At 40.9% G+C, this 23,331-nt stretch overlaps 1 protein-coding gene across 4 annotated transcripts; it reads left to right on the plus strand.

Annotated features, from left to right (window-relative positions):
- Positions 1–826: 826 nt before the first annotated feature.
- On the plus strand, positions 827–22,855 carry UBE2W (ubiquitin conjugating enzyme E2 W). Of its 4 annotated transcripts, XR_014566501.1 has the most exons (7): positions 1,207–1,494; positions 10,365–10,456; positions 12,110–12,212; positions 14,618–14,773; positions 15,639–15,714; positions 17,504–20,880; positions 20,964–22,855. XR_014566501.1 is itself a non-coding variant. In XM_083748092.1 (6 exons), exons 1-6 carry the CDS (start codon positions 1,027–1,029, stop codon positions 17,515–17,517), a joined length of 456 nt encoding a protein of 151 aa, XP_083604218.1. In that variant the 5' UTR covers positions 827–1,026; the 3' UTR covers positions 17,518–22,855. The 4 variants fall into 4 exon arrangements, 2 of the variants coding, with proteins under 2 accessions (XP_083604218.1, XP_083604217.1); XM_083748092.1 differs by lacking the exon at positions 1,207–1,494 and adding an exon at positions 827–1,041 and having other exon boundaries at positions 17,504–22,855; XR_014566500.1 differs by lacking the exon at positions 1,207–1,494 and adding an exon at positions 847–1,041 and having other exon boundaries at positions 15,639–16,926; positions 17,306–22,855.
- Positions 22,856–23,331: the final 476 nt, after the last annotated feature.

Raw genomic sequence — 23,331 nt, forward strand, 5'->3', positions numbered from 1 at the left:
AGTGTAAAACAGAGTAACATCTCATTTACTTTTAATAATATAAAAATCAAAACATCCTGCAGAACAGGGGAATTGGGATTTAGTCATTCTTGTGTTTCAAATCACAAGATAGCATATATAACAGTTTGCAAAAAGCAATGTGACATGAGTAGAACTTGTAAAGGCTCCCATATAGTAGGTAGCCTTGTGTACACTTATTTGATAACTTTATGGAATACAGTAGAACTTCACTAAGTAAACTTAGACTCGGGCTCGAATATTATTTTAATTGTGCAGTGCTGGTTAAATACATGTTCAGAATTTAAAAGTGTATTGTCAGTAGTAGTAGTTAAATTCTTCTTCTTCATCATCATCATCATCTGCACAACTACAGACCATGGAAGTTACAACAACTGGAGAGCCACAGCTGCTCCACCTCTGCCCTAAAGGACAGGGACAAGATTGTAGAAACCCTCACCTTAAACATTTTCCTCTGGTTGCACCAGGATGGCACTCAGCATCTAAGTAAGATTATTATTTAGAATTATATGTTTATTTATACCCCGCCTTTTCAAAACCCTGACGGACTCGGGACATCTTACAGATTAAAAAAAACTGGGTTTCTAATTTTTGTAAGCCGCCTTTATTTTCGATTTAATAGGAAGCAGAGATTAAACAACCACGAAAAATAAATGAGAGAAGAAGGAGATCTAGGCGAGAACCGTTTCAGGCAGCCGACATTGGCGCCCCGCTTATCGAAGGACGGAAATTCTCGACGTCCGCTCGGAACTATCCCTCTCGCCTACTTGGAAGCGACCGCGGCAGCGGTTCCCGGCGCATGCGCTCTCTCCTCGGGCTGGCCGGAGCGCCCACGTGACCCGGACGGGGTGTGGGGGAGGAGGCGAGGAAAGGGTGCCGGCGCTATTGCCGCCGCCGCCGCCGCCGCCGCCGCGCTGCGTCTCTCCGCCTCTGTCTCTGTCTCTCTCTCCCTCCCGGCCCGGGCCGGCGGCTCAGAGAGAGGGAGGGAGGGAGGGAGGCGGATCCATCATGGCGTCTATGCAGGTGAGCAGCTTGCGGCGGCCAGGCTGGGGCGGCGTGTCCTTTAGTCCCCAGGTGTAGAGGGGGAGAAAGAGAGGGGGGGACGGGGGGGCAGAAAGAAGGCGGCGGGCGGGGGAAGGAGGGAGGGCAGAGCGGCGGTTGGCGCGGGGGCGGCTCTCCTCTCGTGCCCCTGCTGCTGCTGCGCTGCTTTCTGTGGATGCGGCTCCGGGGAGGAGGAGGAGGAAGAAGCGGCGGCTGTTGTGGCGTTTCCTGGGCGAGCGGCGGGAGGGACTCCGTATGAGGAACTTGGCGCCGGAGCGAGGGCAGCCTGGGAGCCGAGCAAGGGGTTTGGGGAGAGGCCGAAGGGAAGCCCTTCCCTCAGCTGGGGCAAAAGCAGCCGGACATTTATTGGGGGTCGCGGGGGGGGGAGGGCTAGGTGCGCGCGCTCCAGGTTGGGCCGGTACCAGGAACCAGCAGGTGCGTGACCCCCTTAGGTGTGGTTTAGGGCTGGGGTGGCTTGGCCCGGGCTGCTGCTGCTGCAGCTGTTTGGGAGGCAGGAGGAGGCGCCGGCGCCGGAGAGCTGAATGGGCCTTGCTGGCTTTTGCTGTGACAGGTCTAGTCGCACCTCAGGGTTTCCCTTTAAACTTCTCCCTTTTCTTCAGGGTAATTTTCAGGGCAGGGCTGATACGGGGCGGTTGTTTGGCGATCCATGAGGGGATGATTTAAGGTGGAGGAGGGTCGCTCAAAGTCAGGAAGTGTGGAAAGTCATTCTGACGTCCTTCTCCTTTTTTTTTTTATTGCATACGTTAGTCACTGTATGTTTTGCTTTAGGAAGCAAAGCGGCGACGGTAGCGCCGTCCTCTGCCTGATGCTTTGACGTTTCTCTCTCTCTTTCTCTCCCGCTCCGCCCCCCACCCACCCCCTTCTCACCTATTGTGCCTTGTCCTTCAGACTTCAAAAAGGAGAGCAAGCTTGTTTGGTGTGAAATCTCCTGTTCAGATCTGTCCTTCACCCAAAGTTCGCCCCACCACAGAGCTGCTCTGTGGGATTACTGATGTGATGGTGCATGAGAAGCAGTTTAGGAAAGATGCTAGGCTACAAAATCAACAAATCAGCACCATTTATTTATATCATTATTACCTCGTGTGGTGGTATTGGGCTACAGCCCTTTGTAGACAAAGTTATACAGTGGTACCTTGGTTTAAGAACAGCTTAGTTTATGGACAATTTGGATTAAGAACGCAGCAAATCCAGAAGTAGGTGTTTTGATTTGTGAACTTTGCCTTGGAATAAGAACATGTTTCACTTCCTGTTGAGTGTGTTCCATTTGTAAATTGAGTCCCCCACTGCTATGGGAAAGCACACCTTGGTTTAAGAATGCTTTGGTTTAAGAACGGACTTCAGGAAGTTTGTAAACCAAAGTACCACTGTACTCGGAATAGACCCGTTGAAATCAGTCATGTCCTATTGTCTTCAATGGCTCTACAACCCATAGAGGTGGACTTACAAGCTTGACCAGCTTAGACAAGTACATCATCCTATGAAATAGGGCTGCCTGTGAAAAACACATATTACAATACTAATGTCTTTTAATGTTCCACTGGGCTTTCTGTTGCTTTTGGATGAAAGCTGAAATAAGCAGTGCATCCAGTGTTGCGCCTTTTTTAAAAACAAAGAAACAAGGATTTATATACTGCTTAATCATCAAAACCTCTGAGCAGTCTACATAAAATATAAAACATAGGACGATATGTATGTGATTTCAATTTAGAATTGATGTTAAAATATAAGAAGTACAGTAACTACATATTTTAATATCAAAGAACAAAGGATATTTTTTAATTATGTGAAGCAAAATTAAACAAAACATGCAGAACAGGCATCTAGGGTTCCAAACAGATGGACAGACAAAAATCTAAACCTTATTTATATTCAATTTAAATAATACCAGATTGGAGATTAAATTTGCCGATTTCCCCCCCAATAACTTGACTTGTAAAACTGTGTTGGAGCAGTTGGAGAATAGTTCTTTTCACAGAATAGTTCGATTCACAGAACATTAATGTTTTTGTGAGTTCTCCCCACTCCATCTCTACCACTCAGCTTCTTTTACATTTCCCTTAGCTTTTACACTGCAGAATGAGAACTTGCAAGTTTCTCAGTTCTGTCATCGTTAAAGTGCACTACTTTTAGTCACAATAGAAATTGTGTTGTATTTGTTCTAATTTCTTGGTAACTTTCTGGCATTGTGAAATTCAGCTCTTGTTTCTTATTGTGGATACTGTGCTGTCAGGGGTATTGATTAAACTTTTGGATAATATGCTAGGGATACCTTATTTCCCTAGGCAATTTGATCAGAGAATCAAGTGAAGGTATTTAACATCATTTCCAGCTTTCATGTCTGTGTAGCACTCTTGAACACTTGTATTCTGTTCAGTCTTAGAGAATAATTCATCTGATTACATATTTAATTTAAATGTGTAATTCATTCAATTATTGGTGTCACTTCCCTGTTTCCCAGGGTATACTGTATCTCAGGAGAGGGCTTGCCACTTTGGTCTTCTCTACTGTATCTAGTATGGGGCACTAGATATTTAGTAGCAAGAAATTGCCCAAAGAGGCCACATTTATAGAAGAATTCTGCATTTTCTATGGCACTGCACCAGTTTAATTGCCTAGAGCAGAACTTTCCAAACTTTTCATGTTGGTGACACACTTTTAGACATGCATCATTTTGCAACACAGTAGTTCAGTTTTACAAGCAAATTGGTGATGAAACTAACTCCTTTCCAATTCCAAGGACTGTGGGGAACATTGTGCAGCACACCTACACACTGCAGCTGACACACAAACGTGTCACAACACACAGATAGGAAAGCTCTGGCCTAGAGAGCTAAACTTTTGTTTATTCTTTTGTGTTGCATGCAAGTCTCCTACTAAGCAAATAAAAAACAATAATGTTTGAATATTTTAAAACCAGCAGTTTAACTTGTGTGTGTTTCATAATCTATTTTACCATTTCTAGCAATTGAAGGTGGTGTCTAAGCAGGAAGTAAGCTAATCTTAGTGCAGTGGATGCATGATTGTACATTGATACATATCCCCATTCAGCCATGAAGTTTGCTAGATGGCCTAGGGTGACTAATTCTCTCTTAATTTTAACTGTGCTATTTTAAAAAATCTGATGTGGCTTGTGTGTGTATGTGTGTGGTATGTACACACACAGTGTATGTATAATACACTGAAATGAAATGCAGCTGAAGGAAAATAAGAAATACATGTAGCATCATGAAATACCCACCTAATAATATGATGTAGCACCATGAGATTATGCTCTGCTCTGAACACATTTTAGGATTAAACAGTTTAGGATTGGAACATATGTCAAGAACTGACTCATTGTAATTGGACATGTGAAACCACATTGCTTTTTGGATTGGTTCAGATATAATGAGAAACCATAACCTTTCCTAGAATGGGAGTGAGTTGTTTTGTCATTAGGCATTCCTCTCTCCCTTGCCATCCCCTTCCATGCACACAAGAAGGATATTAGAAAATTTCACTTCATTTTAAACAAACTAGTTTCCTGTAACATCTAGACTTAGTGAACTGTGGTGTTAAGAAAGATAAGTGGAATAGACAGGAACACACCATGCTTTCAAATTCTGACTTGTTCAAAACTATATTTTAAACAGTTCTCTGAGTTTCAACATAATGGAGAACTTCATCTTATGTGGAAGTTACATTCCTGGCCATCTTGCGTATAAGTAAAATTGTGTAAAGCTGGAACAACCCTTAGAATACCATCGTTGCAGTTACCGATGAGGGATGAATGCAGCTCTTAGTCTTCCTCCTCCTCTCTGTCACTGGATGATGCTTCAGATGATATTAGGACCAGGGGGTTGACTGGTAGCCAGAAGTGCTTCATTGTGGTTCAGATCCAGAGGTGGGTTGCATGGCCACATCTAGCGCTGCTGGTGGTGGTTTCTTTGTGAGGAACATTATGATTGGCAGCTGCTGCTGTTGTGTCTTGAGCTTGTCAAACATTTCCTTGAGAGCATCTGTAATCCCATGGATGATCTTGAGGCTGTGTTCCATGGAAGGGTCAAACTCTGCAGTCGGATCATCTGTGTGCTTTATCACTTAGAAGAGTTGAGAAAATTGCTGGCTCATGCTTGCCACCCTCATCATCACATTCTGAACCTGATCTGACCAGTTCCTCTAGCTCTTCAATAGTCAATACCTGTTGACCCTCAATTAGTTCTCCCATTTCTTCCTGGATGAGGTCCACAAAACCACCACCACCCATTTGCCTGACCATCTGCACAATGTTCTCCACCCCATTGGCAATGGTTGGAAATCCTTTGAAATTGTGTGTGCATTCCTTCCACAAGTTCCACCAGCATGTATTCACTGTTTCAAGCTTGATTGCATCCACTGCCTGTTTGATGTAGGTGATGCAATGAGCAATGTAACCAGTGAGATCACATCTTCATCCAGGATTAAATCCTGATGGCAGCAGTGTTACCATTCATCAGCCTAGCTTTCAGGAGAAGCACTTGCAAGCTTGATGAGTTGCAGTCATCAGGAGTTGCACTCCACCCTACCAGGCAGTGGCGTAGCGTGGGGGGTGCAAGGGGGGCCGGCCGCACCGGGCGCAACCTCGGGGGGGGGGCGCGCTCGCTGCCTCCGGAGTCGCCGAGGAGCCGCTGCCTGCCATGCCGCTCTGGCTGCTTCAGCCGCGTCCGACAGCCGGCTCGAGGCTCCTTCCGGCCTTGTCTCCCGACGGGGCGCTGCGGGCGGAGGCTCCGGCACCAAGCGCCACGCCGCCCAGGCTCGGGTCGCTGTCTGGACACGCGCAGCCCGCCAAACGCGCCACCGGCGGCGAATGAAGTGCCCAGCCGGAGCCACCTGCGCTCTAGTGCCTGCGCGCCAAGACCGCCCACCCGCCCCGGAGGCCGGCCGACGCACTGACCCCAGAGGCGCCCCCTCCCCGCGCCAGAAAGAAGCCGCGTCGGGGCTAGCCGGGCCGGGGAGGGAGACCGAGAAGGCTGCGCCGCGACGCCCAAAGACGCGCGTCTTGGCGCAAAGGGGCCCGCGGCACCCAGACGCTGAAGGGACCCTCTCCCCCTGACCCGCCACTGAACTGCAATTCCCAGCTCCCTTGGCAAATCCCAGTCCCCAATCCCCAAGATGCTTTATTTGAGGCAGGGGTCCTTTAATTGCAAAACAACACCACGGAGGGCAGCAGTCACCACGGAGTTTGCCCCAGAGTAGAGCCGTCAGTATTAATGACCATGGTTAGGGGGTAGGGGGCGCATGTTACTTGCCTTGCCCCGGGTTAGGGGGCGCAAATTACTTGCCTTGCCCCGGGTGCTGACAACCCACGCTACGCCGCTGCTACCAGGAAATGTAGGGTTAAAGGAAGGATTTGAAAGTGAGAGAGCATGCAATGCCTTGTCTTCCCTTCACCTGACCTTTCCAATTCCCACTGTCGTATCTGCATCTGCCTAGGACTCTGCAAAAAGGTAACACCATCAGCTCCAGTATCCCCCGCCTCCCTGCCTATCCAAATACATATTTAATGGGCATGGCTTCCAGTCCCAAAGGCAACCTCCTTTGGTGCTGTCCCCTTCTGGGTCACCACCACTGGTTTCCTGCAGTAGGACTGGTTTTCAAAACCTTCCTCACACGGCTGCTACAAATGTAGGCACAACTGGTGCTGATAGTAATGCCCTCACTGTGGAACTCCAGAATAAAATATACAAAAATGAAAGCAAGATAATAATACAAAACTGTGTGTGTAATTGTACTACCTCAGCAGGCAAAACTTCCAGAAATATCAATGAAAAAGACATAAAAGTAACCATCCCATCAAGGATACTGTCTAGCCAAATATACATTCCTCCCCACTACCGACTGCTTGCTTAGATTGTATACTTAGACATCTGAGGCAGTCTTGTTCTCAGAACTAGCCAGATTGAAATGTGTCAGCCCCTGCTAGCATGGCTAGTAGTCATGGATGACGGGAACTGCAGCCCAATAATTTTTCATCTGAGGCCACTTTAAATTGGCCTGCTATCATTCACTCTGAGCGACTTGACCAGAAAAAGGAGAGTTGAAACTAAATGGAAGGTTTTTCCTGTAGGAAAGGGTAACTTTCCATTGTCTTTCAAAGAGGTACATGGACATTTGTTATGAAATTGATAGGGACTCACCACAGTGATCCATGCGACGGTCAAGTCCAGGCTTGACTACTGTAATTCGCTCTACATGGGGCTGCCCTTGAAGCTGACCCAGAAACTCCAGAGGGTGCAGAATGCTGCAGCAAGGCTCCTCACGGGGTCTCTACCATGGGAGCATATTCACCCAGTGCTTTTCAAACTGCACTGGCTCCTGGTAGAGTACAGGGTCAGATTTAAGGTGCTTCTTTTGACCTTTAAAGCCCTTCACGGCCTAGGACCCTCGTACTATGGGACCACCTCTCCCGTATGCCCCACGGAGAGCCTCAAGGTCCATAAATAGCAACACCCTAGTGGTCCCGGGCCCTAAGGAAGTTAGATTGGCTTCAACCAGAGTCAGGGCCTTTTCAACTCTGGCTCCGGCCTGGTGGAACGCTCTGCCTCATGAGACCAGGGTCCTGCAGGATCTGATTTCTTTCTGCAGGGCCTGTAAGACAGAGTTGTTCCGCCTGGCCTTTGGCTTGGAGCCAATTTGATTCCCTCCCTCTCTTTCTTTTTTCCTTCCTTCTCCTGCGATGAGGCTACATTTTAATATTTTCATGTTTCAATATTTTAATGTTGTATTTTAATTTTGTTTTTAAGTTGTAATCATTCAACTTGTTTTATTATTGCTTGTAAGCCGCTCTGAGCCCGGCTTTAGCTGGGGAGGGTGGGGTATAAATAAAAATTATTATTATTATTATTATTAAAAACTATAAAGCACATTTAAAACAGTTCTAAACTACGCTGCCACTTCAAAGAGTGCTTTAAAAACTTCTGCATATGTCATCTTCATGTTGCATGTTAGAGCACATGATCTAAATATATGCCAAATGCTTAGTGTTAAATATTTGATAAAACTGTGATTGTATTCCAGTGGCAAAATCTATTTCCTTGAGTCTAGAAGGACACAGTGCCTTTGAGAAGAGATCTCTATAAGGTTTGCTGGAATCTGTTTTCTCCCCACACCCACCTCAGCAGTCCTGGGAATAGGAAGTCTGTGTGCATATCACATATCTCCATTCAGCTTTGACTGTGCTCTGAAGTGGTGGTGGTGGGATATGGTAGGCATTTGCAGACCTTCCATTCTCCATAGTAATACCTGTGTGCGTGTGCTGTGCGGTAAAAATAGAAGTCTGAGCTCTATAGGGATCTGTCCCCCTATGGATACTGTGTCCTTACATGAGAACAAATCATGCCTTGCTTTGCATTTGAAAGTAAAGCAAATTTATTATTAAAGTGTGTTGAATAAAGTGTGTTGAATGTAGTAGATGTGAGGTAGGGCAGAGAGAAGGCACAGATAGTTCACCATGTGAAATTAAGGGATGATATGTACCAGGATAACCTTAATTTTTACCTTCCAGCTTTCCTGTTTTCATAGTTGCTGACCCTGTATTTCAAGGCTGCCATAATTGTGTCTAATTTGTTACTATCTAATCATTTTATACTGTATTCGACCTTTACAGAAACTTGTACTAATCCATTCATTTTGCTTCTAATTTCCTTTAAAGATTCTCTTTTTGCTAATAAACTAGGAATTTGGGTGTAAAAAGGGTGGGGTTGAATTCTTTCCCCTTGTTTTAAGTAAGCTAATTAGTCATTTGTTACTTCTGTAGCTCCTGAGTAGGTCTGTGATACAGTATAAAATAAGAGAATGCATTGGGGAACAACTGAAGCCTGAGCATTTTTAAAAAAATACCTATAAGTAAAGGACAAAACTTGTCTCTGCAGCTTGTGTGTAACTTGTGACTGCTGCTAGTGCTGCTACTGTTCTCTAGAAACAGAAACACCAATTATCAATGTAAATTTGTGAAAACTTCCTCTTCCGCTTATGTTTGGGGATTTCTTTTACAATGTAGCAACCTGCCAATGTTTGCTTCATTGACATAAAATGTACAGTTCCTTTCCATATTAAAAGCCTGCACCTGAAATGAACAGAAGGACTGTGTGTTCTTCAGTTGCAAGTTAGTGACTCACACCACAATCCAAACCATGGTTTAAGCTGCACAGCCCTAATTTCACTTACCTAGTAGTAAGCCCCATTGAATTAAATAGGACAAACTTTTGAGTTGACATGGTTAGAGTTAGGACATGGTTTAGGATTGCAGTATAATTTACAAGGTATTATGTACATTTTCATGCACTCTTTATGCTGGAGTCCCAGGGTAGAGTACAACAGTTAATTTAAACAGAAAAAGTACAAAATTTCAATTAAACAATAATTAAAATAGCAACAACACAATAAAATATGTTGGCAACTTTTTTTTTTTTAACATCACTATGCAAAACTCTTCATTGCCACCTAACCATGCTGTGCTGGTGGTTCGGATTTCAATTCCCCCCACCCCACTTCCTAGTATGAGAAGGATCCAGGGCAGCATCTATTAATAGTATTTCCCTTTTCTTCCTGTTTTAGGCTTCCTGCACCTTTAAGCAAAGCCAGAATGCCAATATTAAGGGAAGTCTGCTTTGCATAATCTCTAAACCCAGTAAAATCTTGAGATAAATTTTAAAATAAAATCTCTAGCCCTCATTGTAACAAAGGAATTCTGAAGAGACTGAAGTTCAAAAAGGAGACTCTCCAGATGCAGGCCACAATAGTTTAATAGTTTAGGCACACTCAGGGCCTTCAAAACTCAGTGAACACCACCTCCCTGTGCCATAAAGCGGAAAGTCCCTCCATTTCTTATGTGGTTTCGCCATACAGTATGGGTGACTATTTGTGAAATACAAGTCCCAAGTTCCACTGGTGATGCAGAGGTTGTGTTCCATTTCTTGACTACTTGGCTACATTTTTTTAAAAAGAAGCTGCTTATCACTCTGAATATTAATGCTATACACCACTATATGGAATTAATAGTACCAAAGGAAAATAAGTTGTTACACTTCTCAGAAGATATTTCCAGAAATGTCATACAGAATTAAAAGTTTAGACCAGTGGCTTAGCATTGACACATGCCAGTCTTTTATGATATGAATATTTTTTATAAATTTTTGACATGTATCATGTAAGCTTTTTTGGAATACTGTTTGTTGGTCAGCAGTAATATGTACCAAACAGTTACAACTGAAAGGAATATATTCTTTATGAAATATTAAAAAGCTCCTCCTCCTTTCTTTTTTTAGAAGAGGCTACAGAAAGAACTGTTGGCTTTACAGAATGACCCACCGCCAGGAATGACTTTGAATGAAAAGAGTGTCCAGAATTCAATTACACAGTCAGTGTGTTTACATTTTCATAATTTCTTTTCTAGGTGAAACTGAAAATGGGCAGGATGCTGTGTTTTCCTAACAATATACTGTTTAAAAAATTGTGAGATGTACAATATCAGACCTATGCATGTACATTAATTATATTTGCAAGCTTGTTATAGTATACTTATACATAGTTATTGACCTATGCATTTATATTGAATATATTTGCGAGTATGGTATAGTGTAAATATGGGGCTGAATCCAGTGCTACTGCACAGGGTTATGCTGGTGCAATGGGATTTGCATTTCCTCTCCTCAGGCCATGTGCCCCCAGGTCTGCTCTGAAGGGTCCCCTAACCCCTCTGAAGCAGATTTTGACAAAAGGGAGCAAACAGGAGAGAAAGAAGTTCATTGTGCTTGCAGAAGTCTCACGTGCCTGCTGAGCTGTAGCATTGGATATAGTCTATAGTAAGTATTGGATTCACACAATCAGCAGCTGGAGCTGTTCTGTTACTCTCAAAATAGTCGGGTGGCAGTAAAGTTACAGAAGTTTTCTTTATTTGTTATATTTATATCCTGCCTTTCCATAAAAAATGCCCAAGATGGCATTTTTAAATGAATAAATTAAGAATGTTCTGCTTTTTATCTAGTGTTGGGGCTGTTCATTCTAAATGGAGTCACAAAACTCCACAGTTGGAATGCAGACTGATTTTAAAGGTTTTCTTTCTTCTACCTTTTCATGTGAGGTACTGAAATAATTATAAAGTGAAAGGGCAAAAAACCTATGGACAATTGTTCTGTATCCTATAAATATTTGTGTTCATGTTTGTTGACTTATTTGAAGGGAGCTGTGGGCACAGTTGTCAGTATAGCAACAAGGTGTCCAATATTCAGAACTGTACACATAGTTTACACAACTGAATTAGGAACTGCTTTCAGCAATGCATGGATGACTGGCTGGTGCTGTCAGCTTCAAGTGATTTAGGTACAAACATTGCTCACTTGGAGACATGATTTACAAGGGCATCCCTTTTTATAGAAAAGAATGGTATGTGGTTCTGGTAGTTTTGTGAATATTGAGAACCCTTCAGCCTTTTCCCCCCATGAAATAAGAAGTTCAGGTTTTGGGGTTGGCATCACAAAAGATTTCTTGCTATTGCCTCTAACTTTCAATAAAGTTAAATCTTCATTGCTCTTGATTAATTATGAATGTATTCATAATTTTTGTCAAAAGTACATCAGGACAGTAATTTACAATTTATATTCACAATTTAAACAAAAGCAGCTCTTGCTAGAATTGCAATTTACCTGTCTACCCCTCCCACTTTGAAATAGCTAATATTATTTGTTATTAGAAATTTGAAATGGTTATAGTCCAAATTTGATATCAGGCACAGTTCTGCTGGCAGGAGGTGGTAGACTGAATGTACAATTCAGAGACTTCCTTTAAACATGGCCAAGGATTAGCTCATGCAATGGGACTTTTAAAGATTTTTTTCTGTAAGCATTAGACCTTCCTCAACATTGAAAGTTGCTTTTTGCCACTATGAGATTAAAAGAAGACCCTTTTCAGTGTAGGAAACAGCTGCTTGCAAACTAGAACTCAAAACCTCCACTAGATATATTGAGTTACTAATTTTTTTCTCTGTGTTGTGTAATTTATTTTATTTCCAAAGATGGATTGTAGACATGGAAGGTGCTCCTGGAACATTATATGAAGGGGAGAAATTTCAGCTGCTATTTAAATTCAGTAGTCGGTATCCATTTGACTCTCCTCAGGTAACTTACACTATCATATATTTAGTTTCAATTTTAAACCACTTGTGTAGCAAAAGTTGATTATACATTGATTACAACTCATTGGGCAAAAGTCATTGCCACTCCAGCAGATATTGTGGAATTTCCCTTTTTCTCTCCTCCCCTGCTCTGGAGGGTTCCCCAATCCTGTGAAGCAGATTTTGGCACTACATAGGAGGCTGAAGTGGGGAAGGGGAAGGCCTCTGTGCATAAGTGGGATGCTACAATTGGATATCACACATTGTGTTATCTCTTCAGGGAGCAATAAGAATAGTTTTTTTTCTGGCAGTAAGTGCTGTTTGTTTTTATTTATAATTTTCATTTATATATATTACAACAATTATTCAATCATAATGTTAACATTTCAAACTCCAACTCCCTACCCCCTCTTTCTGAGGTTCTTTACATTTCTTTTCATCTTCCTGCATACTCCAAATTATCTCAACATATTATTTTATATATTCCCATATACCGACGCACCTAGATTTTTTTTGTTGGGGGGGAAAAGGAAAAAAAAATATTTTTCCCCCCCAGGCGCGGGGCTGGGGCAGCGGAAGCCTGAGCTTCCCCCTCCCCCAGAATGAGACCCAGAGCCATGCCGAAGCTAGGCGCAGCTTTGGCATCGCTCTTGGAGCTTGCGGGGCTGGAGGAGGGTTGAAGCCCGAGCTTCCCCCTTCCCCAGCCCCCAGAATGGGACCCAGAGCGATGCCGGAGCTGCGTGCAGCTTTGGCATCGCTCTGGGAGCTTGCGGGGCTGGAGGAGGGTTGAAGCCCGAGCTTCCCCCTTCCCCAGCCCCCAGAATGGGACCCAGAGCGATGCCGGAGCTGCGTGCAGCTTTGGCATCGCTCTGGGAGCTTGCGGGGCTGGAGGAGGGGGAAGCCCTCCACCAGCCTTCTAACCAAGTCGAAGGACAGCGGGAAAGGCGCACTGCACCTCTCCCGCTGTCCCCCGAGTTTGCGGGGCTGGCGACAGGGAGGAGCAGGCTTCTCCCCCCTGCCAGCCTTCTAACCAATCTACTAGGCGTTTGGTACTATCTATATACCATTTTCATATAGTTTTCTCTTGAACTATAACATGCTGTAAATTTTATATCCACGTTCCATAAACGTTCCCGTACAACATCCATTTCTACATTATGACTAATATTTGTTGCCAAATGGATCATTGAAGATTTCACTTGTTCGTTCTTTGTCTCCCGAGCAAATAAGAATAGTTTAGTCATAAATTGCACACCTAATTATCCACCATGGCAAGTAATATTGACATTTTGAGTGGCATTCCTGGTTCCAGCAACTGACTGTGAACCATGCCATATCTCTATGCCTTATTCTTAGCACTCAGAGATTTACCTTCGTGCCTGTGACTTAAAAATGGCTTGCTAAACAGGAGCAAACTGGATTAAAGTTTATATGTAACATGGCTAGCTGCTTTTCACTGAAACCTAAAAATGCTGCACATATTCTGTGACATACCTGTATTTATATTAGAATAAAGTTATAAACTCAAAAAGAAAAAATCAGCCAGTCCTTGGTGGGGCTCGCAAGCCAGCTTAGCCCTCTGAGGACCAGGGCATGTATACCCAGCTGCCCAACCCTCTGCATGGGCCTGGTTAAGGACTTTCCTTTTGTGGACTGCTTTTCAATGAGGTCTGCCTGGCATGTTCGTTGACATCTTTTTGGTGCTAGGTAAAATACTACAGTACCTTTTCTTCTTAGACCATGATGACGTTATTCACTATTAGTGTGCTGCCACAGTTTTCTGCTTTTGTTATTGAGGGTGAGGAGAAGCTTTGTGTATTTTTCATGAATTGCATGTGTTTTTATGTGAACGTGTTGATGTTATAATGTATTTTTACTTTTGCTCATGTATTTAAATATGATGTAAATTGATTGGACGCCTTATTGTGTAACAAGCGGCCAACGAGTTTGATAATTAAACAAACAATCTTGGGCAAAATAAAGAAATAGCAAAATCTGTGTTGTGTGCATGGAATAAAAGAAGATCTGAAATCATACCTTAGGAATTATTGTATGTGGAAAAGAAGAAGAGAAATCCCATTTATTACATAGTGGATGACCAAGTGATAGACTTTAAAACCTACATATTACATGATCGGGAAAGTAGGATGTAATTGATGTTTTTTTCCAAAATTGGAAAAGGAATAATGAGTATGGAATATTTAGTTTGGTTGAAATTATGTCTTTTCATGAGGCATGTTTTGGTCCAATGACTGATGTCATAAAACATTGAAGTTATATAAACTGTGTAATTTCCCTCTCAAATTAAGTAAATTGTAGCTGATGTTATATATATATATATATAGAGAGAGAGAGAGAGAGAGTCTGTCAATAAAATGCTAATATATTAATTCTTTATTTTATTTTTAGGTCATGTTTACTGGTGAAAATATTCCCATTCATCCTCATGTTTATAGCAATGGTCATATCTGTTTATCTATTCTAACAGAAGACTGGTCTCCAGCTCTTTCAGTGCAATCAGTTTGTCTTAGCATTATTAGCATGCTTTCCAGCTGCAAAGAAAAGGTAAGTCTTTATTAATAGCCTTGTGATACTATGAAAACCTCCCATTCTAAAACGGAGGTTTTATTGATACTTATTAATTTTCCCTTTCTAAGCGTGATGGAATAGTTTAGTAGTTCTAAGTTAAGTGATATGCTGGAACTGAAGGTCAAATGAGTCAATATTTACAGGGGGGTGGAATATTTCTGTTGAGTAACTGTTACTGCAATGATAAGGTTTTGTGTAGAAGAAAGGCAATTGCTTTTCTAATGCAGTAAATAACAAATATTAGGACTGAATAGTGTATATACCAATTTCAGTTACTGAATTAGTTCATGTAACAAAAAGGAATGTCAGAATATAGCAGAATGCACTTGGTTTGCTCTCCAGTGCACTTACTTGGGATTAAAAGTCCTATTTAACTCAGAGAGATTTACTTCTGAGTAGATGTGTGTAGATTATTGCACTGTAAGGTATGCAAACATTTTATTGAATAATAATTTGGTGTCCATTCAGACAAATGCTAGAATGCTAACCTATGCTAGTTTATTTCAGCAAACATAAATTATAGCACCTTGAAAGTTTTAAAAAATTATTATGCGCAAACAGTCAAAGACAAGAGCTTACATGATTATCATGCATCTCAAGTTCACTTTTATTCCACTGAATCTTTATTGCATAGGTAAAATAACCCTTTCTGCTTCAAAACCATTAAGTTTGCAGCACGATCAGAGGGTATTTTGACTTTTCAAGCTGGCAAGAGTTGGAGGACAAGAAAGCTCTTAAATGTCAAGTTCGCTTATCACTGCTATTAATGCCTTATTTGCATGTATGTATAATCTTATACTGTATATCAGAAATATACTGACTTGATGGGCCTCTGTTGCAGAGACGACCACCTGATAATTCATTTTATGTAAGAACATGTAACAAGAATCCAAAGAAAACAAAATGGTGGTATCATGGTATGTATTGACCTTGAAGAAATAAGCAATGCATCTAAGAGCATTTGAAGTTCCTGGGAATAACAGTGGTTAGATTTGCCTTACTGAACACAATACTGTATGTGAGGAAGAGTGATAGCTTAATGGTAGAGCACTTGCATGCTATGTTGAAAGCCCCAGGTTCAATCCTTTGCTGCATTAGTAACATGTTTAGTTAGAAAAAACCTATGCCTGAGATTGTGGAAAGCTGCTGGCAGTGAGTGGACACAGTACTATCATATTTGATATAAGGCAGCACTTTGTATCCTGGGTGGTCTTCAATTAAGTTTTACTCAGAGTAGATCTTTTAAAATTAATAGTCCTAACTTAGTCATGTTCATTAATTCCAATGGGTCTGCTCTGAGTAAAATTTCATTGAAGGCCACCCATGTATCCTATGTAAAAATAAGCCTCTGATATCCACAGAGATTGAATTGGATCTGGGCTTGCAGCTAACTGGTGGAATTCTGCTTTTACCAGAGGAAGCAAGGAGGCGAGGCAATTTCTACTAATTTCTGCTTTCCTGTGCCTCCTGAAAATCTGGGGGTTGGGGTATCCTCTGGAATAACATGAGAGATTGCATGGCTACACTGCAGCAGGAAGGGGAAATTGGCAATAATTAGTTCCTCCCCCCCCCTTCCACCAGCAGGGAGCTTCTGCTGGATCTCTGTCCCTTCTGCAAAGTGCAACAGGCCTTCTGTCTGTGGAATGGCCAGTTTGAAACCAACTCAACAAGGCCGTAACACTAGAACCCTTCCAGTCCCCAGCCAAGTTGTGAAACATACAAAGAGTCCCCTTTTATTTTAGGTGTATGTAAGGAGTTGCTGGTCATGCTATATATGGGTACCAGTTAATTGGACTGTATCCAACTGCACAAGGACTTCCACTCCTACAATTCCCTTTCCTCTCCCCGTGTGCTTCTTCAAAATCTCCTTCCCCACTGTGCAAGCCAGGAGGGTAATGAGAGAAAAGCATTCAGAGTATCTTATCAGGGATAATATCTGCTGTGGCTGGACTTGGATGGGAAAGATCAAGAGCAGAACCTAGTGGAATTCTGAACCTTTTTTCCTTGAAAATCTAGGTCCCATGGCAATGATAGAGGGAGGAACTGTTGTTTGAGGAAAAGCAACCCTAAAATCTGCTTTGGTTCATAGTTCTTTGCATATTGGCCTTAATTTATTTAAACAGAACAAAGCAATAAAGGTAAAGGTAAAGGTACCCCTGCCCGTAGGGGCCAGTCTTGACAGACTCTGGGGTTGTGCGCCCATCTCACTTAAGAGGCCAGGGGCCAGCGCTGTCCGGAGACACTTCCGGGTCACGTGGCCAGCGTGACAAAGCTGCATCTGGCGAGCCAGAGCCGCACACGGAAACGCCGTTTACCTTCCCGCTGGTAAGCGGTCCCTATCTATCTACTTGCACCCGGAGGTGCTTTCGAACTGCTAGGTTGGCAGGCGCTGGGACCGAGCAGCGGGAGCGCACCCCGCCGCAGGGATTCGAACCGCCAACCTTTCGATCGGCAAGTCCTAGGCGTTGAGGCTTTAACCCACAGCGCCACCTGCGTCCCTGAACAAAGCAATACATTGGTTCAAATTATGTGGTCTGTTTTTCCAGAATCTGTAGTTTTTCATAATTTTACAGGGTTCTTTATTGAACAAGCAAATCAATAAATATTGATCTTGTTACCATATGTGCTGGTAGGTGATATTTTGGCCTTAAATAACTTTGTAGATTTTGGACATCAATATAATTTTGTTTTTGTTTTGCTTTAAAGATGACACTTGTTGATGCCACCATTTTGTGATACTCCTAACAGAAGATAGTCCTACTGAGAAAATGAGCACTTTGATCATTCAGTCTTTGAACTTTTAACCTCTGACTGGAAGTGACAAATAGGCAATGAAGACTACTTCCCTTGACTGCATTTTTACTGGTGTGCATTCTGGGCGCATGTTGATCGCTGGTTCAGTCCATGCTACTGACGTGCTTTTCTTAGTCATACAGTATTAATGCAGGTGTTAGAAAATGTCAGATTCAATCTTTAATTTTTTTGGGAGAATTCCAGGTCTTCATGTATTGTGCAATAATAAGAATTTCTTGACGGTTTTTGGTGTACCCATTGCCGGCAAAAGATTGTATCAGGAATCTTATACCCCTGCCACAAGAAAAGTTAGACGCATGATAGGGCCTATAAAAAGTTTGTAAGTATATTGGGATTATAAAGTAACCTATCTTTACTTTGAAAGCCACCTAATTGTTTAGATTTGGATTCTGTGCACTGTGATCATAAAACTAGCAGTGTGAGTTGAAACATGCTTAGCTAAAGAACTAATAAGATCATTGCATATTTACTGAACTCTCAATGTTTTCACAATGAATCCCCCCCCCCCCCAAGTTATATCAGCAGAGAGGTACGTACTATGTTATAGCCCTATGGTAAAATGGATACCTTTTGTGGGTGTATTATATTTCTGAAACAAAGGTATGACTAAAATAGAGTAGGGGTGATTTAATCAAGGCAAACTTTGTTCTGAAAATGGGAACAGACGGCAGTGACAAAACTGAATTTGCTGCAGTCCATGATTGGGCTTGTTAATATGTACACTAGAGCTGTTTTCCAAGTAGATTGCACACTGTTATTTCATACTAGCCTTCAGCATGAGCCCTGTTGCCTACACAATATTTCATGTATTTATACGTTTGAATTTTTTTGTTTGAATTCACTGTTTCTTTTGTTGTGTTGTATGTCATATTTGAATGTTACAAAACAATATTTTCACTGAAAAGCTGTCAGAAGATATTTTCTTGTAAATTATTTCTTTACCTTGTAAACATTTATCTTGTCTTCTAATCCTGTACTATAAAGGAAGAAATACATTTTGGACAGAGACGAACTGTTTTGACAAAAAAGTGTGGATCTTTTTATTTAAGTTTAGACAAAAGTATATTTTTCTTACCTTGTCCCATACAGCCATAGCAATTTTTCCAGGTTTTCTCCTTCAAAGATCTGCCTACAACTAGATTTACCTTTTATATAGAAAAACAATTGTTAAACAATAGTGAATTGTTCTTCACCTCTGTGTAATTTTATGATACTGCATCTAGGCTGTCTTTTTAGGAAGCACTGATGTGTCTTTTATAAACTTACTACCTTTACACATATGCAAACTTTCTATTTCAAAGCTCTTTTTAATGTTGCCTTATTGCACTAAAAAGAAAATCAAACCTAGTAGTCAATAAATGAATGTCTGAATTGAGTACAACTCTTACTTGATTTTTAAAGTAAGAACCAGGTCAGCTTAGCTTAAAAGAACCTACTAGGATTGGCTGAAGATATTCTAGCGTTTTTTTTTACTGCTGTGTTGTAACTTACAAATTTTATAGATATGTACATACTACTGTATCTTCTCTAATATTTAAAACAAATATAATCATTAAACTCAGGGGTGGGTACAAGTCAAATGGAAGAAAAGTGTTCTGTATTGGCACTGAATTACAAACTATCAATTTGGTAAGGCTGTTTTAAACAAGAAATTGTTATGTTTTCTATTTTGAGGGAAACTTTATTGGCTTCTTAATCAAAAGTGAATAGATGCTGTGGGTATAAACCTGTATGTAGATGTTCATAGTCCTCCTTTAAAAAATGAGAAGTATCACTCTTCAATTTCTGTTCAAGCCAAAAAAAAAATACTGATGGATTGGAAGGTGTATATCTCTTTATAATTTTCTCCTATCCTATATTTTTACTTGTAAATTAATTTATAACAATCCATTAAGAGATGTATACATACTGATAGTATGCATGAGCAGTAACCACTGAATATTTAATCAGCATCTTCATATTTGCATAAATCATCTAAGGAATGTTGGAAAACTGTTTTTTTCTTCCGTAAAGCAGATTTACATAATTAATCATGTCAATCTGTTCTCTTAATCCACAGTGAAGGAACACCTTCATAGATCTGAAACTTTAGATTACTTTGTCCATCTAAAAGACTAATGTAATTGTTCCCACACTGTGGATTATGTTACAGTATAATTGTTTAAACGGATGTTAATGTCCATTCTTAAAAACAATCCATGCACATATTTTCATTTATATAAATATCACAGTATGGATTAAATACAAATTCCTAAACAAAAAATTAAGTATCTGGGTGTTTTTACGCTACTGCTGTGTTCAAAGAACTTGATTGTTATCTAAAAATACTATTAATCGTAATTTAAATCAGGAATAGGCAATCACAAACATAAGACTTCATATTAACAATGACGTTCTTCTTGCTTTTGTGTTGGATGAAATTACTTGCTTCAGCAATGAAAATTGTTTCATAAGAATTGACCTGCAGGCTCATGTAATCCAGCATCCCACCTCCTGCATTAGCCAACCAGATGCTCCTGGGAAGCCAGCAAGCAGGACATGAAGGCAATAACCCACTTCTAGTGTTGCAGCCCCAGCATCTTTCAGCTGGTGACTTGCTGTCTTCAAGCCTGGAGGTAGCATATTCCATTATGACTAGTAGCAATTGACAGTCCTATCCTCCACTAACTTGTCTAAACATCTTTCAAAGTTATCTTAGCTGCTGGTCATCTCCATATATTATGGCAGCAAATTCCATGAATTAATATGTACTGTATATGTTCTGCTAATCTATACCATTGGATAACCTTGTGCGTTATGGAAGTGGGAGAAAAAAGCTTATCTCTACCCATTTTATCTGCACATATATTTAATTTTAAAGAGTGGCTGGAACCCATCAAATGGGTGGGGTATTATTATTATTAATAATAATAATTTCTCCCTGCTAATCAGCTTTTTTGCCCTAAACTTAAATGACACAGACACTTAAGCTTTCTATTTTGGGAAAGGTGCTCCAGCCTCTGATCATTTGGCTTTCCTTTCCCCAGCTTTGGGTTGCTCTTTTTGAAATCAGCTGACCAAAACAGTTCACACTATTCTAAATGTGGTTGAACCATAGATTTTATATAAGACGTAATACTGAATTTTAAATTTTTCATATCTCTTTCCTGAAACTCCTTAGCATGGAATTTGCATTTTTAACAGTTGCTGCACACCAAGCAAATAGGTGAAGTTAGGAGCTCTTGACCCAATGTGCACTCATATTGAATTGCATATGCTATGTTATGCCCGTTCTCCCAGTTTGGAGAAGGCCTTTTAGAGCTCCTCACAATCTATTTTCATTTTATCACGTGGAATAATTTGATGTGATCAGAAAGCTTGGCCATCTCACTATTCATCCCTATCTCCAGAGGACTTATTTTAAAACCATTTGTGTCAATACAAATCATCTCGGGACATCACTTCTAACCTTTCATTGTGAAAATTGTCTGTTCCTCTCTGCTTCCTGCTCTATACCAGCAAAGCAGATGCCAATCCATACAAGGACTTGCCTTCTTATCCTGTCACTGCTAAATTTACTTAGAAATTCTATTCAATCACTGCTAACCACATTGGAATTCTACCCTATTCACATGCTTTTTGGGATTCATAAGAAATCTGTCATATTGGTAAGGCATGCCTTTCCTTTACAGAAGCCATCCTTATTCTGCAGCAAGACTGTACTTAGGTATATATGTTTACTAATTTTAGCTTTAATACTACGTCACCCAAATTTACCTGGAACAGACATCAAAATAACTATTCAGTTATTTCCTGGATCTCTTCCTGTATGATATGCAGACTCTGAGATTTGCTAATCATTAACTTGTTGGTAACTCCTTCAGCTTCTCTTGGCACCTTTGACTCCGTCCTTCAGATTCACTCACTCCTCAGGAAAAGAAATCTGTCCATATATAGTATCCACCTTTCCACTTCTGCAGTGAATATGCAAATACTTTGTTCAGTTTTTCTGTATTACCTTTCAACATACCCCTCCCCCTCTTGCCCTCTAAGATCCTAACAACTCCCTGGCTAATTTCCTGATTCTGATACATTTAAATGAGTTGTTTTCTTTCTTAATGTTTTTAAACAATATGCTCCTGAGATTCCTTTTCCCTGCTTGCCTGTCAACGTGTATGTATTTTGCCAAAATCTGTGCACCCAGCCCTGGCTTTGCCCTACATTATCATTACTTCCAATGAAGACTTTCTTTTATAGCATCCTTGACAGACTCTGCTTGTTAACTATACTGACATCTTCCTTTCAGACAACCTGTGGTGTACCTTTTATCTGAACTTTGGTTCTTGCAGTTTTAAAACGCCTGCTAGCCCTTTCAATGAAGTTAACCCGCTTGAATCTTCCTTTCAACTTATTTTTAAGTACATCAACTCATATATTTTTTAAAGAAGTGTCTCTTCAAGTTAAAGAGAACTTGGAACAGTTTACAATTCAAGAGAAATAGAATATCAATTTGCATCTGAGGGTCAGCATGCATGCAGACTGAATTATTGAGAATAACGTGTCTGAAGTAACAAATACCTTTTGAATTGTGTGTGTTCCTTAAAACTGCAGGAGGACACACATCTTTTGTGGGGGTTAAAAAGCATGAGGTGGTAAGCAAATTATTTCACTTTAATTGGTGGTCTTGTCTAGTGCCGGCTTCATTAATGTGCTGAATGCCCTGTGGGTATACTTGCAGAAAAGCAGCAGTTAAGCAGTAGAACTGTAAAATTGCTTGTCTGTTCTGGTCAATAATAAAACAGTTCAAAATTCATGCTATGAAAACATTGTTCTTCAAAACCTTTAGGAATGTTTTTGAACGTAAAACTGGAGAAAGGAAGAGATAATTAGACTATTGTCAATGATGTTTCACGAAGTGCAATCCCATTCATGCATACTCAGAATGGTGTTCCATCGAGTGCAATAGAACTTATCCCCTAAGTAATTATGTGTAGAATTGAAGTGTAATCTTAACCATGTCTACTCAGAAGCAAGTCTTACTGATTTCAACGGGGCTTGCACTCAGATACATGGGGCTAGGTTTGCAGTGTAAATTGTCCAATTGCACTGAAAAATCCTTTCTTTAGAAGGTCAACTCAGTTGTGATATTTTCTGCAAGTAGAACAATTGAACTAATTTATTGAGATGTAGTCTGTTTCTTTATGTACAAAATTATCTGTGTTTGAAACATTCCTATTACTCAATAAAGTACTTTTTCCAAACAGAGCACCAATTCTGTCTAGGTGCCAATTACAAGGATGACAACTTCAATACTAAGAACTCTAATTTTGTTCAGGAATAAGGATATAGTTCATGTCAACAAAAGCCCATAAATTGCCTACATCTGGGCAGGTATGCAGATATCTATGCAATCATTTGCTGTGCTAAAAAGATATTCCTTGTTAGAGTCCATATTTGTTATTTTCCTAGGACCTGTTCTCTTTACTGAAGGGGATACACAGCAAAGGCAACAAGCTGGATTATAACCTTTCATATTCTTACATTGTTTTTAGGCTTTTAGTGAGAATGTATGCTACAAGTCTGCCTAAGAAATATGTTTACTGAGAATGACGCCCTAATGCCTGCAACTGGACCCATGTTATCAGGCTTCTCTCGGTCCACTAAATGCTTCTCAGCTGTGTGGTTCAGCAAGTAAGTCTGGAAGACCAGGAATTATAGCAGTGACAGAAAAACAAGGGAGG

Source organism: Podarcis gaigeae (assembly GCF_964106915.1).
Source record: "Podarcis gaigeae genome assembly, chromosome: 7".
NCBI classification, from domain to species: Eukaryota; Metazoa; Chordata; class Lepidosauria; order Squamata; family Lacertidae; genus Podarcis; species Podarcis gaigeae.

What these genes read in the sequence shown, in the direction of transcription:
- UBE2W (XM_083748091.1), top strand. Translation starts at nt 1,315, where the DNA reads ATGAGGAACTTGGCGCCGGAGCGAGGGCAGCCTGGGAGCCGAGCAAGG. An exon ending in CCGGTACCAGGAACCAGCAG is followed by an intron (nt 1,495 to 10,364) that starts GTGCGTGACCCC and finishes TTCTTTTTTTAG; the next exon opens with AAGAGGCTACAGAAAGAACT. An exon ending in ATCCATTTGACTCTCCTCAG is followed by an intron (nt 12,213 to 14,617) that starts GTAACTTACACT and finishes TTTTATTTTTAG; the next exon opens with GTCATGTTTACTGGTGAAAA.